At 49.4% G+C, this 18,255-nt stretch overlaps 1 protein-coding gene across 1 annotated transcript; it reads right to left on the minus strand.

The window, feature by feature from the left end:
- Positions 1 to 323: 323 nt before the first annotated feature.
- On the minus strand, positions 324 to 17,352 carry LOC119695884 (tetraspanin-36-like). Its single transcript, XM_038125106.1, has 7 exons — positions 17,217 to 17,352; positions 5,394 to 5,585; positions 4,440 to 4,514; positions 3,893 to 3,988; positions 3,466 to 3,618; positions 2,438 to 2,521; positions 324 to 1,599 (listed from the first exon to the last, which is right to left on the minus strand). Exons 1-7 carry the CDS (start codon positions 17,274 to 17,276, stop codon positions 1,513 to 1,515), a joined length of 747 nt encoding a protein of 248 aa, XP_037981034.1. The 5' UTR covers positions 17,277 to 17,352; the 3' UTR covers positions 324 to 1,512.
- Positions 17,353 to 18,255: the final 903 nt, after the last annotated feature.

An 18,255-nucleotide genomic window follows, 5' to 3' on the forward strand; every position in this document is an offset into this window, starting at 1 on the left:
CCCTGAGGGAGGCCGGATCGCTGAGAGGCGGGATCGCTGAGGGGAGCGGGAACGAAAGGCGGAATTGCTGAGCGGAGCCGGGTGAGAAGGAGCCGGGATCGCCGAACGCAGCGGGAAGGGAAGGCAGGACCGCTGAGGGGAGCGGGAAGGAAGGGCGGAAGGAGGAATTGCTGCGGGGAGCCGGGCGGGATCTCTCTGAGGCAGCGCCCTCAGCTCTCTCTGAGGCAGCGCCCTCAGCCTCCGCTCCGGTTCCGCCCCTGAGGACTTTACTCCCTCCCGGGAATTGTGACAGCATCATCCACCCCCAACCGCCGCACCATTTATTACTTGGTTGTATAAATTCAGTTTATTTCAGCATTTAACAGAAGACAAAGCCCTCAATAAAAACTCCGTTTTCGACATATACATGCTCGTGCTGGTGTGTCTCCTGTAGGATATTGTCACCCATCGCTGCTTTTTTTTCTCTTTTGGTAGGGATGGAGATAATGAAATAGTTTACAGTGAACCCAAACTAATTTTTTGTCTTATTAGCCACAAATATAAAGGTTTATTTTATTAAGGGCAGGCTGCTTATCTCTCCAAGGAAAGAATCTGCTTTTCCACAATTTCCTGATATATAAAAGCTCACAGTTCCCTCTGTTCTCTATCCCCAAAATTCTGAAGAGCTTATAAACAGATTAACATACAAACGAGTTAAAGAAGGACTGTGTTAAAGCAGGGATACAATCCAATCTGTGTCCAACAGAATTAATGAGAACAGAAATGTACAAAAAGCAGAGCTACGGCATATTACTGAAATTGCCTAGTACAAGAACGTATCTTTTTAATATTGTAGCAGGGAAGCATGGTCAGGGTGAAAATGTGGCACTAATTCCTCCAGGCAAACCATAGAAAAAGGAGGAAGAAAATGTTCAAAAGCCTGCTTCATAAGGAATTTTTAATCTCAATAATTAAGAGATTAAAAATAAACCAAAGAGAGAGTTCTGAGCCCAAAAGCTCAAAACCTGGGGTTTTACATGTTTGCTAGCTGCTCCGAACAACCACACAAATGCTTGTTTTAGACTTCAAGCGTGGGGTTGTCTTGCACTAGCAACCTCTGCAGTAAACAGAATTACAACATGTGACATAAGAAAGGGGAAAAACCTGAAACTGCACAATCACATACAGAAAAAATACTACAGATCCCCATGCCTATGAAGGGTATTTAAACTTGGCATTCACAAGTTTCTTTTGTTTTTTAAACCACATCATGGGTTTGATCTGTGGTTTGTACAGGCAACTGAAACCCCTCCTGAGGTCTCCACCAGTTTATTGATTAAAGGATAAAGTTTCTGCTGCGTGTTTTTGGGGCAGAGGAAAGAAGGTCAGAAGAAAGTTTCTCTCTGGAGCCCACTACACCACCCAGTGCCACCTGTAGTCACAGGTCCAAACTTAGCACAACGTTTCAGAAAGCTGTGGTATGATCACGAGTCAGTTTCATCATCGGGAAGCAAGGTTGTTCTTCTCAGTTTATTAAGCAAACACCCCTGAGTAAAGAGGCTGATACCCACTCTCTTCTTTCTTGCAAGTGAGCACGCAGACGCTCAGCATGCCGAAGAACTGGAAAAGATGGAGTGCACAAGGGACTTAGTCCTGCTGTGTTTCTGTCTCAGTTGTCAGGCTAAACACCTACACAGCGGATGACTTCATCATATGGAAAAAAAACTCATTTAAAAATACATCTGCATAAAGTGTTATTTTTGCATACCAACTCCCTGTAACAGCTCTGGCTGGAGTGTTTCCTCTCTGCTTTGTAACATTAATTAATACATTCACATTAATTACTAGTTATCTTGCCATGGAGGAAATTTCATCGAAAGGATAGGATTGTTTGGGCATAAAATGAGTTCTCCACACTATTTAAGCACACCTTTGGACAAGGACTGACCCAGGCAGTGGCTTCCCAGGGCCAGAGGGCAGGCCCAGATGGGATATTGGGCAGGAATTGCTGGCTGGGAGGGTGGGCAGGCCCTGGCCCAGGGTGCCCAGAGCAGCTGTGGCTGTCCCTGCATCCCTGGCAGTGTCCCAGGCCAGGCTGGACAGGGCTTGGAGCAGCCTGGGACAGTGGAAGGTGTCCCTGCCCATGGCATGGGGTGGGATAAGATGGGATTTAAAGTCCCTTAACACCCAAACCATTCTGGGATTCTGTGACTATGATAAAATAGATTCCACACTGAATTTCCATCCTAAATCCCCTACTATCTTTTGAATCACTCCCATCACTGTGAGGCAGATGAAACAGAGACAGTGGGAAAAACACAAGTGAGGAACAGAGGACTGAGTCTTCTCCAGAGGCAGAAGAAAGCTGTAGGCTGTCAGGACAGTGAAGATGAAAACCACCTGAGATCCAAGGGCAAACAGTACTATGTTCCATGAGGGAACAGACAGAAGTGTTTACCTTTACGATGGCAAACCCCAGGATTACAAGCATGGCATAGCTGATAACGCTCTGCAGCCCAGACTCCAGCTCCTGTGCACAGCCCTGCCATGAAAGAGAGAGGTAAAAACATGTTAAAAGTTGTTCATCCAGCTGGAAGTTTTTATTATTTCCCCCCCAGCTCTCCCAAGGAAGCAGGGCCTGGTAAGGCCTGTCTATGGTCTGAGGAACTCCATTCTTGTCTTCCAGACCTGATGGCTTATTTCCTCCTGCATGAGGGGAGGCACTGACAAACTGCAACGTACTGACATTTGCTGCATCTGAATTTCCTCTAGCTCAGGTCCTTTAAACAAGAGCCCAAAACTCAGAGCTGGAAGGCCATCAATGGTATCTATAAAAGTCAGCTTAGGGCTTTATGCTCCAGACTGGAGAACTTGGTATGGAGTTTGGAATCACAGAATGGTTTGGGTTGGAGGGGACTTTGAAGCTCATCCAGTCCCACCCCCTGCCATGGGCAGGGACACCTTCCACTGTCCCAGGCTGCTCCAAGCCCTGTCCAGCCTGGCCTGGGACACTGCCAGGGATGCAGGGGCAGCCCCAGCTGCTCTGGGCACCCTGGGCCAGGGCCTGCCCACCCTCCCAGCCAGCAATTCCTGCCCAATATCCCATCTGGGCCTGCCCTCTGGCCCTGGGAAGCCATTGCCTGGCTGCTGGCCCTGCATGCCTTGTCCCCAGTGCCTGGGCAGCTTTCCTGGAGCCCCTGCAGGCCCTGGCAGGGGCTCGCAGGTGTCCCTGGAGCCTTCTCTGGTGCAGCTGAACAGCCCCAGCTGTGCCAGGCTGGCTGCAGAGCAGAGGGGCTCAGCCCTCAGAGCCCTGTCATCCTCCAGATTCAGTGTGATCAATCCCAGATGAGTCAGTTTCCCTGCCCCAGATCTGTTTAAACAACTACAGCTATATCCCTAAACTCTGCCTGGCGTGCTTCCCTCCACGGTTCCACCTGTCTCAAAATGAACGTGGCCCAGCTGTGACACCGAGCCCCTCATCCTCACCCGTGTGTTGAGTTGCTGTGGCTGATCCAGGTGCCCGGTGCAGTTCTTGGCCTCTTGCTGGCAGCAGCTCTGAGGAACACTGTTGTTCCCAGTGGAATTAAACCACTGGGTGGTTGTCCAGTCGCTGTAGTTCTTCACCCCGCAGCAGTGAAGCTACCAAACACAGGACAGTGACACAGCAGTTACTATTACATGACATTATATATATGTATTACTAGTTACATTATATATATATTAATATATGTTCATAAATGTGAATGCTGCAAAGCGAGGAGCACCTTCAGCTGCCTGCCTTGGAGAACTTGGAGAACACAGAGCCAGGTTCCAGGATACTGCCCCACTCCTCCTCTCCCCTCCTTTCCCAGCCTAAATTCCTTGTTTAGGACCCAACTGTTCTTTTCCAAGCAACGCCTAAATATTTTCTTACCTGTTCTTGCAAGTAATCTACCACTGTAGACTCTGCGTTTTTGCCATCATACTTCTCAAAGACGGAGCGCATTGTACCTTGCACATCAGTTTTTACCTGTTTAGACAGAGAAAAACAATGCAGATGGTTTCAATGTGAGAGCTGAACATTTTATCTGGAGGAAACTGCAAAGGATCTGTATCCCAAATAAGTCAGGGGGAAAATAAGAAGTAAGAAAAATCAAACAATGTTTTAGACAAAATTCAGGTGGCACTTAGCCAGAATCACGTTGCTGGGTAGAAGCTTGCCACCCTTGATGGAAAAGCTCTCCTTTGGGAGCATCAACAACTGTTTAATCCAACTCAGTGACTGTTGTGATATCTGCCAGGTACTTTATATATTCACTGTGTTCCCAGCAAAGACATCCCCATTCCCATTTGCTCTGCAGGTGGCAAGACAGGGGATGAAGTTAAAAAAAACCAAACATATAAATCAGAATAATCAAACAATGTGAGATCTGTTCTTTACTTTTATGTTGGGTCAGAGATGCTAAAAATTCTTAATTTACCTTTTCCCTGTAAACAAATCCCAAGACAAAAGCCGACACTTCAGCAATGAAGATAACCAGGATAATGGCCAAGAACTGAAAACAAAAAAAAAAAAAGACAGTAAGAGAAAATCCCACAGCACTTGAATTCAACTGCACAATACACTTCACATTAATTTACAGCAGTAAGTGATCGTTATCTCTTATTGCCTCTCCAATCAAAATAGTTCCCAGAAGATAATTTAGAACAGAAGAAGCTGTAGCTGCCTCACCCCTGAAATTGTTCAAGGCCAGGTTGGATAGGGTTTGGAGCAGCCTGGTTGTATTGGCTGGTCTAGTGGAAGCTGTCCCTGCCCATGGAAAAGGGGGTGGAACTGGACGAGCTTTAAGGTCCAGTCCAACCCAAACTTTGGGGATTGCTGTGCGTGGCTGGCACGATGACTGCAGCTCCACAGGCTCTGTGCCTGATCCTGAGCACTGCCAGGGCACGACCTGTGTGTCCAGCCTGTGGAACACTTCACAAGGTGGATTGCAAAGGGGAGAGCGCACAGATACACCAGCAGCTGAGTCAGGTACATTGTGCGCTGCTTGTTGGGCTCACATTGCCTTCAGAGCATGACCCGGGGCATGAAGCTACTCTGAGTGAACCCTTCTGGATTTTTAAAAGTAATTCTGTGAGCAGTCAAGGCACGAGGAGTAAAGTCAGCAGAGAATCGGATACAGATCTGGTTTGCTTGCTTAGCAAAGCAGATTTCCTCCTGCCCCTTCACCACCTCACTCCTCAAAACTTGCTGCTCCCGCACTCATCTTCCCTGAGCCAGCTGAGGCGGATCAGAGCATCCCGGCTTTAGCTCACTGCACAAACAAGCAGTGCTTCAGCAGCGCGGACCACCACGACCTTTTCCCTTTGTCCACCTCCCGAGGTCCAGCCGGGGGACAGGCGACACCCGCGGGTGGCACCGCGGTGACACTCACCAGCCCCAGGCCGACGCGGGACTCGCGGAAGGTGGCGCAGCAGCCGATGAGCCCGATGACGAACATCACCACGGCCACGCAAATGATGATCGCGGCGGGCAGCAGGGCGTACTTGTCCTGCAGAAAGTTGTCGTAGCTCTTGTAGGTGTTGATGACGTACGCCCCAACATAGCTGAGGCCTGCGGCTGCCGCCTGAAATGCGGTAAGGAAAAGCGATTAGCAGCTATTCATTAAGCCTCCGACCTGGAGACCAATCATGGATTGTTTCTCTAATACAGATTTTAGAAATAATGGCTACAGTGTGCTAAGAGCTAGGTGTAAAAAACGCTGGATCTGGAACTCTTACCTAATCTAGGCATTCAAATTTGAATACAGAGAAGACAAAATTCACTGTATCACCTTGCTAATAAGGCACCATGGGAGCTGAGATGAAAGGCTGGTGTCTGTAGACCTGCATCAGTGTCTTTGCAGAATGCCAAGCTCACACTACTTCCCACCCAAGGCTATATGAGCAGGAATCAGATCACCACAACTTGTTTTTTTGGGGGTTTGTTTTTGGTTTTGGTGTTTGGTTTTTTTTTTGTTTGTTTTTTTTTTTGGGGGGGGGTTGTTTTGTTTTGTTTTTCAGAAAAACTCGTCCTTTGCATTCTCATTAACCACTAAGGCAGGCACAAATGTACTTAGTCTCGGCAAAAGAGTCCCTCCTTTTCCTGGAGGAAACAGATTTCTGCAACCTCTAAAATAATCTCTCTCCCAGAAGGATGTTTTGCTGATTGAGGCCAAGGTAGAGTGCACCAGTGGCAGCTGCCCTGCAGACCAAAGACTTTTACCCACTGGACTGGGTATAGCCCTGGGAACAACCACAAAACACTGAGCCATGCCCTTACTGATGGCACTAAAAAATCCTCTCAGAGTCAGGATGGTTCATCCACCCTCTGTAATCCTGCAGCACAAGGAAAATGCAGCACTCTCCATATTCACATTCTGGAAACTTGAGGGAAACCAGCCAGCTTGTTCTCAACAGGTCACAGCAGGATTTCATCAGGCAGCCTTGGAGCAGTTTGTTACCTCCCCAGCACTGTACATTTTAATTAATCAAACGCTCCTCATGCTGGAGCTAGGACTTGCTAATTCCTTTACCTTGTTTGGCTCTTTCCCCTCCAGCCAGGTCTGCTGCCTGCCCTTCAATTACCTCCAAGTGCAGGAACATCCTTTGTTTCAGACAGCTGCCATCCCATAATCCTGCATTCCTGGATGCTGTCTGTACCCCAGAATTACTGGGGTCAGGTGCACCAAGTGATGAAGCCAGACACTGAGTACAGGACCTGCAAGGCCCTGCTGCACTGGGGCTCAGATACAGCAGGTCCTCTGCAAAGTGGGATACCAGGAAAAGGATCACCAATTCTCAACAGGTTGTTTGTTTTTCTTCTCCACATGCTCTGGGTTTTCAGATATGCTAATGATTGAAGTGGTTGCTAAAGCTTCCTTTCATTTTTCCTCTCTTTGAGGGAAATCTTTCTCCCATTTCCCTGTCTACAGGTGTAGGGTGGCAGTGGCTTTTTCCTGTCCCCCCTTTTTAGGGATGCAGGGAAAAGATGAGACCACTTTATCTCAAAGAGCACCACTGCCTTCTCACTTCACCACAGGAGCGAGGAGTTAAGGAGGAGCAGCCTCACCTCCTCCCCCAGCACTCTGATCCTGAACTGAAAGTGGGACAGGAAAAGTCCTTGGAATGGCAGCAGCAGTGAAGTGTCACAGCAACAGGCCCCTGGCCAGATAATAATCCACACAGACTCCATGTATTCACAGAAGGCTGATAATTTAAGAAATTTATTAAGAAACCCATTGCTTTTTTATACACTAGTTTGCTACAGGTGGAATTGATTGGTCCTCCAATCCAAACACCATCACCATTGGCTAATTAAGAAACCACCCTTTGGTAAACAAATCTCCATAACACATTCCACATGTGCACAACAACAGGCGCAGCAAGTGGAGACAAGAATTGTTTCTGATTCTTTTCTCTGATCTTCTCACAGCCTTTCCCAGGCACCGTTCTGGAAAATTCTGTTTCTCTCTGTGGCCAGAGAGCTGCTGCCACAGTAAAGGTGGAGGTGGGGACTCGTCACCTCCATCCTCCTTTGCCTCCAGTTGCACAAAAGGAATGAAGGTGCATGACTCAAAAAGTGTATCCTTTATTTCTGACCTGGAAGGCTGCATGCATGTGTCTGTCCTGCTCTCTGCTCTGAAACTGCATCATCTGGGCAAGGACAGTCACAGAGGGGCAAGCAAAGTTGTGCCAGGCCCTCACCACCACCACCACCACCACAGGGAATGATTCCTTCCCAATATCCCATCTCACTCCACCCTCTGGCAGTGGGAAGCCTTTCCCCCTTATCCTGTCACTCTAGTGTCTTTTCCAAAGTCCCTCTCCACCATGGGGGAGAAACATTCTTCATTTTTCATCCATACTTCTTTTTCCATCCGTTTCCAGTGTGCTCAACAGGCAGTGCAAAGGGAGCAGCACAGGACATGCTAAAGAACAAAGCTCCCTAGCTGTGGGGAGCTGAGAAAGACCTTGCTGCAAGTAAAAGGCTGCCACAAATAAAGAAAAAAAAAAAAATATAAAGCCAATTCACAAAAGGCTCTAAAGCCACGACCAGCAGAGTTCCATGACTGCAAGACAAAAGCAGGTCTAGTGTTAAGTTGAAGGACCTCAAATATAAAGCACTTTCACAGTAGGTTTTATTGCATATACTCAGGATTGCCTTGTTTCTGGTCAGAGATAAAGCACAACCAGCAAGAATTTTACTAAAGTTTCCAAACTTCTGCTTCCAAGCAGAAAAAGGAAGTGTGACGAGGCAAAACCAGAAGTCTTTGGGAAAAGACTTAAAGGAAGATGACCTTTTTCCCCACAGATACTGCCACAACTTCACCTGTGATTTTTAATTCAGTGTGAAGAATCCTGAAGCCTTGAAGAGCAGGGTCACTTAGGAATAGAAGGCATCACAGCTAATGACCTCTTCCCTGATTTTTGCAGGTGAGTCCCAGAGACAGGTTTTGAAAGCAAAGATGAAAAATACTTCAGAACTTAAATCAGGACTCTTCCCTTAAGCCTTTCCAGAATTTAGGGCAAATCCAAAATCTGGCGGAGGGATTTTTTCACTCTGACCTCACAAAACCTACAGCCCATTCCTAGATGTAAGATGAAGGTGTACTAAGGTGTACTTCTCTAGAAGTACAAGTCATCCTTTGCATTGCAAAAGATGGATCCCAAAGTATGTCTGATTAGGTTTCTATTGGGTCTCGAGAAATAAACAATCCCACAAACACAAAGGCCAGTTTGAGCAATTAGTTTTGAGAACTTGTTCATAACAATTGGTTACAATTTCGAATTAACATTCAACAGCTCTAATTGTATCAACTTGTGAACTTGTTCATAACAGCTAGGAATAGAACAAATTCCTCCTTTTCCACGATTAGTCAACCACCTCCTCGAACCCATCTAAAATGACACGCAATGACGCACAAGGATCATGCCAAGAAATACACTTTTTGCCACACTTTTTGTCGCCGTCCTGCTTGTCAGCGTGCTAGCAGCCAGCGCCCAGCAGGCTCACACAATGTGGGCACAAACCCCGGCTCGGGCAGCCCAGGGTGACTCAAGGTGGGCACGGCAGAAGCACCTCCCCTGGGCCACCCACAGCCACACAGCACCCACCCCTGAGCCTGCCCACGCAGCCCCTGCTGGCTCACCAGCCTCCAGGAAACTGCTGCTGTTTCTTTACAGCGCTGGTGACTTCCTTAAGACAAGATGACGAGATGAGGCGAGAGGAAACTTTGCAAGAAAACCCCTTTTCACAGCTGGGCAACAGAGCTGCAGCAGCCTCTGCTGCCTCACCCCCACGGCTCGCACCCTTCAAGGACCTGGCGCCGGAATCACTCGATTTTTCACATCCCACACCCTTGACAGAAAGCAGAAAAACTATTTGAGCGTGAAAAAAGTGAACTCCTCGGGGCTGAGTGAGAAGAAAGCCAAGCTGTGACAGTCAGCAGATTTTCCCAGGCTGAGGTTTGGGCAGGGCCTGGGCTCAGCTGAGCCAGGGAAGCGGGTGCACAGGGGACAAACACAACACGGGGGGACTCTCAGTCACTCAACACACACAGAGCGCTGTGAATATTCACTCCTGCCCCATGAAACAGAACCCTGGACTGCCTCACTGATGCAGAACAGGACAGCTGCTGGAAAACACTAACTTTATGTATTTTTTAAAATGCAACAAGCCACTGTTATTATATGCTGACGACCAAAAGTCCCTACATTGTTCAGGAGGCTTATAGCCATGCAAATACTTCATGCCACTTAATCACAGACATAGAAGGGGCTGCTTGAAGCTTCCTCTATATCACTGCTCTGAAATACATGCAAATGTTCTATATATATATATATATCTTTCTTTTTCTATCAGTGAGGCAGAACCGGTGCTTTTCCAACCTTCACTTCTCTGTTTTCACAAGCCAACCTTACGTGATGGCTGAGAACAGAGGTTAGTGTTCGTTCACAGTTATCAGCACAGGCTTCTTTGTCCCCTGCCAAACCCAGATAAGGTACAGCAAAAAGGAGCCAAACTACCAGCTATGATGTTAAAAGGCTGCTCGGAGGATTCGGGCTACTTTTTGAAAGGCTTCTCCCATCATCCTCCCATTTCAGAGTCTTGCTTCTATGACTCGATCTGTTACTGCAAACTGGTGTAAGACTTTATTTTGAAAAGGCTGGAAAATTAAAAATACAGAGTAACAAAGCTGTAGTGTTAAAAGGGGAAGCCTAAGAACAGGGTGAATTCCAAATTCACGCCATGTGTCCAGCAAGATGCAGCCTCCATACAGTAAAAAATTGAGGCTACGAGACTTACAGGCATTTCTCCTTTGTCCAATGGGACTTTTTCCCAGAGCCAGCTCTAACATCCACCACAGCACAAAACTCAGGCTGTCTGGATTTTCCCTGTATCATTAACTTTCATGGGCAAAGACAGGTAGAGAAATAATACCATTTTTTCATGACACAGCAAGAGAGGCTGTCTTCTACAGCAAACTACTGCAAAAACAAACTGGAAGTACTAGGAATATCCCCACAAACCCCTTCTGAACCACTGCCACCTAACTCATCATTAGACAGCTCACAGAGCTGCCTGAGTTAATTTTAAGGCTCAAATCCCACTTTTTTCACCAGTATCTTTGCATAGCCAGATGCAAATTATTACTTCAATTACTCTTCAATTATTACTTTGCCAATTACAATTATCACTACTCTGCTGCCCCCATTGTCTGTCATATCCAGAATCAGCCCCCAGCAACACTGGCCTCAGTTACAGCTGCCCATCCTCTCCTTAACACAGAAGACACTCCACTCTTTGTTTTTTGGCTTTTTTTTTTCTGTGTACAAGAATTGGTTTTGATTTACTTTGACAGGTAAATCTTCTGCTCGAAGTATTTTGCACATTTCCTCCATAAATAAATGTATTTTATTACCCAACAGCCAGCTTGCACGGCAAAGGGAATCACTGTCTGGCTCCCTTGCTGATTTATTGTACTACAAGATTTATTCTTCCCATTCACTGCCACAGTTTCAAGTCCTCCCTGGCTGCTGCACTACTCCATTTTCAGGGAGGCAAGAGGTTTTCTAAGGATTCTAGAGGAAAAGAAAGACACTGAGCATTTTTTGAGAAAGCTTTTCTCACTTTATCCTCATTTTAACCAGTTTAAAACTTCCCTTGGCCCACATGGACCAGCCTCCTCCCAGAACTGAGGGTCTCCCTTGGCCCCAGGCAAAGCTGGTTTCTCCCAGCAATGAGAGTGACCCCAACTCAGCACCTCCCATCCCACGTGCACAACTTTCTCTCCCCTTTCCATCCTGGATTTAGAACTCTGCCAGCTGGAAGGGACCTCCTGGCTTCAGCTCCATTTCCTACCCTGCTTACGGTATTCATTTCTCTAAATGATAAATCAGGCACTGCCACGTTTGTGTTCTCCGGCTTCACCCAGGACAGCGTGTGACAGTGCTTTGTCACTGTGGAAAAGGTTTCTGCTGTTCAGAGGGACCATCCTGTGCTTCAGCTTGTGCTCACTGGGCACTGACAGCATCAGCTGGGCAAGGACAGGCACAGAGGAGCGAGCAAAGCTGCTGCCTGGGCACCCTGGGCCAGGGCCAGCAATTCCTTCCCAATATCCCACCTGTCTGGGAAGCCATTGCCTGGCTGCTGGCCCTGCAGGCCTTGTCCCCAGTGCCTGGGCAGCTCTCCTGGAGCCCCTGCAGGCCCTGGCAGGGGCTCGCAGGTGTCCCTGGAGCCTTCTCTGGTGCAGCTGAACAGCCCCAGCTGTGCCAGGCTGGCTGCAGAGCAGAGGGGCTCAGCCCTGGCAGCATCTCCGTGGCCTCCTCTGCGCTGGCTCCAGCAGCTCCACGTCCTTGTGCTGTTGGAGCCAGGGCTGGAGGCAGGATGGGGTCTCCTGTTAGTACACAAACTTGCTGTGTTCCCTCAGATCTTCACGTTGTGAAAACACTGATTTACAAAATAATAAAAAATACTGAACTCAGCACGTTGGCTTTGGATTGGTGCAGAAAGCACCAAAGCTGTGAGCTCCTACCAGGCTGCTCTCGATTCCAGCAGCACCAACAGCTCCAGGAGAGAATTCCTGCCAGTCCCATGCCAGTCATAATCCCCAAACTAAAACCTTCAAATCAGTTTCCTCAGGTGAGCTACAGAGGTGGGACAGAACCCAGACAATTGTTCTGAGCCGCAGCAGACTCACCAAGGTCTGTTACACCTAAATATTCAGCTGGGATGTACAGCTGGGGGGCAGGTTTCAGCCTGCCTTCAAAACACACCTCAGGGCTGCTTGCTGGGTGTGTGGGAAGTGCTTGCTTTTTCCTTTTCTTCCTCAAATGAAAACAATGAGCAGCTGCCAAAATGCTCTGAAAAACCTATGTCTCTCTTTCAGGAGAAAAAATCCCCAAATCTCAACCAACATTTTCTTGCAGTTGACGTGCTGCAAAACCACACACTCAGAGGTGATTCTGGGTGTAGTGGGCTTGTTTTCGAGCTACACTAAATAAATGTCCGCCTTAAGAGTTGTTTTAGCACGCTGCCTTCTGTTCCCCAAGCCTGATTCCAAGGTTATTTTCCCATCCCTAAAAGCCAGCGCATGCCTACAAAACACAAATGGTGGGACGTCCTCACAGAGACACTGTACAGCAGTGCAAAGCCAGGAATCCTGCCCCAATCCCTGCGACTTCTAATGCTTCAACCTCTGCCTTGGGGCGAGGGTGCTGCTGTTAATGACAATCACAGAGGCAGCAGGACCAGGAGGGGGGGAAACCCATTTTCACTTGTCAGAACCCCCATTTCCACTCGCATTCTCCCCAATAAACACAGACTGCAGGGCATGAGCTTGCAGGGAGTGTAACTTCAGCCGAGCACGGATCGATTTATCAGCCAGTGCCAGGCTGTTTTGGATCTGGGCAGGCTGTCTGGACACAAAACACCCTGTAGTTCAATATTTGCCTTCGGAACCACCCCAATTTCTCAACCAGCTGCTCCAGGCTCAGACACCGGGTGCTGCAACTAAACCAAGGTGCACCTAAATCATAGCAGAGGTAATCCTAAATCTTGCTACAGAGGTACTGAAATGGGACCTCTTGAGCCCTTGTAATTACCACAACATGGAACCACAGAATCCCAGAAGGGTTTGGGTGGGAAGGACCTGTAAAGCTCTCCCAGCTCCACCCCCTGCCATGGGCAGGGACTCCTTCCATTGTCCCAGGCTGCTCCAAGCCCTGTCCAGCCTGGTCTGGAACACTTCTGCTTCTCTGGGTAGCCTCACCACCCTCACAGGAACAATTCCTTCCCAGTATCTACCCTGAATTTCTCCTCTTTTCAGTGTGAAGCCATTCTCCCATCACTACAGCTCCTGATGAGGAATCCCTCTTTGGCTTCTTTGCAGCCCCTGTCAGACACTGGAAGGCTGATTTCCACGTGGTCTCCACACAACTTCCTCATCTCCAGGCTGATCACCCTCACCTTCTTAGCCTGTCAGCCTCTGGTTCTGGTGACCTGCACACTGGGAGACCTTCAAAGAGACTGAAGTGCCTTTAGGGATGCATACACAGTCTGGTCATCCAGGGGTCCCTTCACAGCCACAGGGACCCTCTGGCTGAGGATGTTCCTTGGAATCTGCATCACTGTCCCAACACCTCCCCTCTGCTGACCACACAGCACCAGCACCTTCATTTTAAATTAGTCCACGAGGCCCCCAGGCAACACAGCAAAGCCCATTTTCCTGAAAGCCAGGTCAGCTCCACTTCCTGATTTTGGGCAGAACAATTTCAAACAAGGAGCAGCTTTACCCTTTCAAGGCACACTCAGAAGGATCACCCCATCCTGTGACCACTGCATCATGTGGCTGCTCTGCTCTCACCATTCAGAAATGAGCTAGAAATCATAGAATGGCTGGGCTTGGAAGGGACCTTAAAAACTACCGTGGTTCCAGCTCCCAAGGAACCCACCACCTTCCCCTTCCCTTCGTCAGTGTAACCTTTGCAATTCAATACATTGTTCATTAAAAGCATCCAATACATTGTTCATTAAAAGTATCCAATATGTTGTTCATTAAAAGCATCCAATACATTGCTCATTAAAAGTATCCAGATTTCCGACTGAGGCTTCAGAGTAAACATTCCCAAAGCACTCCTTACTGGCATGAGTTGATTTTAAAGCATTCACACATGCAGGAATTTTTCTTGTGGGTAAGTTTATACCTCCGAATCACTAAAAATTCTTTAAAGTGAGCCACAGCAATATAGTGATTCCTTGAGCAGCCTGGTCTAGTGGAAGGTGTTCCTGCCCATGGCAGGGGGCTGCACTTGTTGCCAGCAGATCAAATGCTGCTCTCTCAAACCCCCTGGTTCTGCTGAAGCCTCCCGAGCAGGAACTTGTCCTTATGCTTCTCCTTGCTGTTGGGCAAGTAAAGCAAGGAGGCTGGGGAAGTGCCCACCTCTGCTTAGAACGGAATGGGAAATCTGGGGAAACAGGATTTTCACTGCAGGAACACCTAAGGCAGCCCTCTGGTGATGAATCAGAATATCTGGCACTGGAGGGGACCCACAAGGATGGTGTAAATCCAGCTCCTAGTCCTCAGGACCACCAGTGGATGCCAAACCCCCTCTGAAGACAGAGACCTGCTTAGTGACAGTGAAGCTGAAGGTGAGCAGGGGCAAGGTGCTGGATGCTTTGAGATTAAAAGTGAGGTTAAAAGTGTGCTTTACTGCACATTATACAGAAATACTGGAGCACCAAACTTCCCATCTAGTTTTAACATTCTCAGTTTCTTCCCTTGGACCAGGAAGTGAATCCCAGCATTTCACCTCTCTCCTTCAAAAGGAGCACCATCACTCACATCTCACCCAGCGAAGTCCCCTCAAAAGTCATTGCCAAGAACATCACGGTCTGCTCTGACCCTTCCTCTCCCTGTTTTAGGACCCATGAGATAAACCTGCATCCCCAGTCTTTGCCTGGAGCAGGCCAGCACCCACTTACCGAAACAACCACTCACTGGCACCTAATTGGTAGGTGCTAAAGAGCAGAAGAGGAGGTGGGAAGAGCTCCCACAGCCCGAAGCACCACCTGTGGTCACCTTATAACCTTTAATCACTACGTTTTTGGGAGGGGTTATGCATAGATCCCTCACCCGCAGAATGACCTGTGCGTAGGATGCTGAGCCTGGTGCTCAGGAAAAAAGCTGTTTTTTCACCTCATTTAGGAAGCCCGATTTGTCATTGTGGAAGATCTGACTTCCTTCACTCTGCATGACAACGATCAGATATCCAAAAGAGGATTTTTTGCCTTTTTAGGATATTCTTAAGTAATGACTTCTGTCAAAGAACCACATCTGCACCATCTGCTGACTACGCAGGTGGTGAATTATTTTCCATAATCACTTCTGAGCTGGGAAAGATCTGCAGCATGCAATGTCTGGACATGAATTACTCCTTGGAGAAGGGCTCGGATGTTCTTTGCAAATCCTGTTTTCACAATCATCTGGAGCCTTGTACTTACAGAGCCCTGACTGTTGGAAATGTTCTACAGGAGCATAAATGAATCAGTCCCTGCACCTCCACCCTCCTAAACCAGAATTCCAGGTTCTGCAGTTCTGGAATGTGATTACCACACATAATGTGGCAGCAGCATCTAAATGCCCCTCGTACTGGGCTGCACTGCTCTTACTGGGATGAAAAACAACCCAAAGGGCTGCTCTGGGTCACCCCAAATTCAGAGGGCAGAGACGTGCACAAGGATTGTTACTGACAGTCCATGGAAGAAGACGACCAGTCACAACTAGAGAGTGCTCCAGAAGGAAGGAAAAGCACAGAGACTTTTCTAGGCGGATATAAGGCTGTTGTTTCATTTTCAAAAAGCCAAGCAATGACGCTAACCTGAGGTACACCTGTTCTGAGGCTCAGGGGCTTTCCACACACAAACAGAGGGATGCTGTGATGTTTCTCTGTGGCAGCCTCCGAAAAAAAACCAAAAGAAAATCGGCACAAACCAAGCAGACGCGGTGACATCGTGTCACCTGGTGTGCAGCAGCGACCTGGCCGCAGCTCCATTTGTGCCAGTGCCTCAGGAGCTACATGGAGCACATGCAGCAATAAACTCTGCTGGGGCTCATAAAGGAGGCACAGGACGGAGGGGACGAGCTTTGCCACCAGAGCCAGCAGCAAGTCATGTTTCTACAAAACGGCTCCACACCCCACGAGGCCCCAGGGATTAATTCGAGCAGGATTCCCTCTCCTACCTTATTTTTTCTCTCCCCATGTAGCCTGTCTGTTTGGAAAACTCTGGTTCTTCTCTTCAGGAAGAGCCCCTGCTACACCCAGAGCAAGGGGTGCTGCCACGCTGAGCCCAGCTCGCCGGAGCAGCTCCAGGCCCTGGCTGTCGCCAGCAGGTTGGGGCATCCCTGGAAAAGCCCCGTCTGGAAAACACCCAGGTGCTACAGAGCAGCTGTGACCCCCCAGCCCACAGCCCGACACACCTGGGCTCTGACACGGCCCCTCCCTACAGCAGCACACAAGTCCCAGGGCAGTCCATGGTGATGGCGGGGGTTTTCCAAACTTCCCCATGCAGGCGGAATGCCCCAGCCGGGTTTCCAGAACAATCCCCAGCTCTTGTGAACAGCCACGAGCCCCCAGCCCCGCTGTCACTGTCACCAGCCTCCGACGCTGACACCCCCAAAGCAATGCGGATTAAGCCAAAAAGTACACAAACCACCCTCATTTTCTCACTTGCTTGTAAATAATTATCGCGGAAGGGATGTGGAAAGCAGTAACTGTGCCAAGGACATAGCTGGAACAAAGTTCTCCGCAGTTTTCCTCCCCAAAAGTCTCCTCGCCCCAAACATGGAGCGGAGCCCTGGTACAATGCCCTCGCCCTGCGGCTCCGTTTGCCTCCGATCACAGACCGCGGCTGTAGACTGCTTTAACTAAAAACACTACTAAAAAACCGGGTACATTAAAAACACGCCACGAAGAAAAACAAACAAACAAAAAAAATATAACAAGCTCTGACCTTGTTTTTTTTTTTCCCCCTTAGAAACTTAAACCCCTAAATCTCCTTGTTCATTAAAAACACGCAATTAGGCGTTGCTACAGAGAAGCACGAGCACGCAGCCAGGCTCAAAGCCCGGCTCGCTGCGGGATGGCGGGCACGTCCCGCAGCGGCGTGTCCCCCTGCCAGACCCCGTCCCCCACGGCCCGGGACAGCCCCGCGGTACCCAGAAGGCGAGGCTCAGCAGCAGCAGCACGGTCTTGGAGGTGATGACTCCGCAGTCCATGTCCGCGCAGCTCTGGGGCTCGGCTGCCTCCGCACCGGCCCCGTTTCCCCGGGGCCGCCCCCGGCCCGCCCCAGCCCTGCCCTGCCTTGCCCTGCCCACCCACGGGACGCGTTTCCCCGTGGCCGAGCCGGCAGTTTTCCAAGCAGGGGGTGGGGAGTGCCGGGAACAAATGTCAAAGCGAGTTACTGTTGACTTCAGCGTGGTTTGGGGTTTTTTTGGTGCCTTTTTTTTTTCTTTGTTTTTCCTCAAACTTCTGCAAATTCCCAGCGAAGTCGCACTAAGCCCTGTGAAAAGCTCTCACTGCAGCACAAAGGTTTACATCACATTTGCCTTCCAGGGTTGCTAACCCGCAGCTGTTTCTCCTTCATCCAGCCTGTTTTGGTCTATCTGAAGCCAATCTTCTCAATCACATGCTCCATGAACAGCAGGAATATGTGGATCAGTGGTGGGAATACGTGGATCTGTGCTGGGTTAACAACTGGACTCAATGCCCTGGGCTGAGCCCCCAGCGTGGGCAGCAGGGCAGGGGGGATTGTGCCCCTCTGGCCCTGGGCTCAGGTGAGAGCCCACCTGCAGAGCTGCCCCAGCCCTGCTCCAACAGCACAAGGACGTGGAGCTGCTGGAGCCAGCGCAGAGGAGGCCACGGAGATGCTGCCAGGGCTGAGCCCCTCTGCTCTGCAGCCAGCCTGGCACAGCTGGGGCTGTTCAGCTGCACCAGAGAAGGCTCCAGGGACACCTGCGAGCCCCTGCCAGGGCCTGCAGGGGCTCCAGGAGAGCTGCCCAGGCACTGGGGACAAGGCATGCAGGGCCAGCAGCCAGGCAATGGCTTCCCAGGGCCAGAGGGCAGGCCCAGATGGGATATTGGGCAGGAATTGCTGGCTGGGAGGGTGGGCAGGCCCTGGCCCAGGGTGCCCAGAGCAGCTGTGGCTGTCCCTGCATCCCTGGCAGTGTCCCAGGCCAGGCTGGACAGGGCTTGGAG

Source organism: Motacilla alba, chromosome Z, assembly GCF_015832195.1.
Source record: "Motacilla alba alba isolate MOTALB_02 chromosome Z, Motacilla_alba_V1.0_pri, whole genome shotgun sequence".
Taxonomy (NCBI): Eukaryota; Metazoa; Chordata; class Aves; order Passeriformes; family Motacillidae; genus Motacilla; species Motacilla alba.

What these genes read in the sequence shown, in the direction of transcription:
- LOC119695884 (XM_038125106.1), bottom strand. Translation starts at nt 17,276, where the DNA reads ATGGACTGCGGAGTCATCACCTCCAAGACCGTGCTGCTGCTGCTGAGC. An exon ending in TAGATTACTTGCAAGAACAG is followed by an intron (nt 3,619 to 3,892) that starts GTAAGAAAATAT and finishes TGTGTTTGGTAG; the next exon opens with CTTCACTGCTGCGGGGTGAA. An exon ending in TGGGGTTTGCCATCGTAAAG is followed by an intron (nt 1,600 to 2,437) that starts GTAAACACTTCT and finishes CATCTTTTCCAG; the next exon opens with TTCTTCGGCATGCTGAGCGT.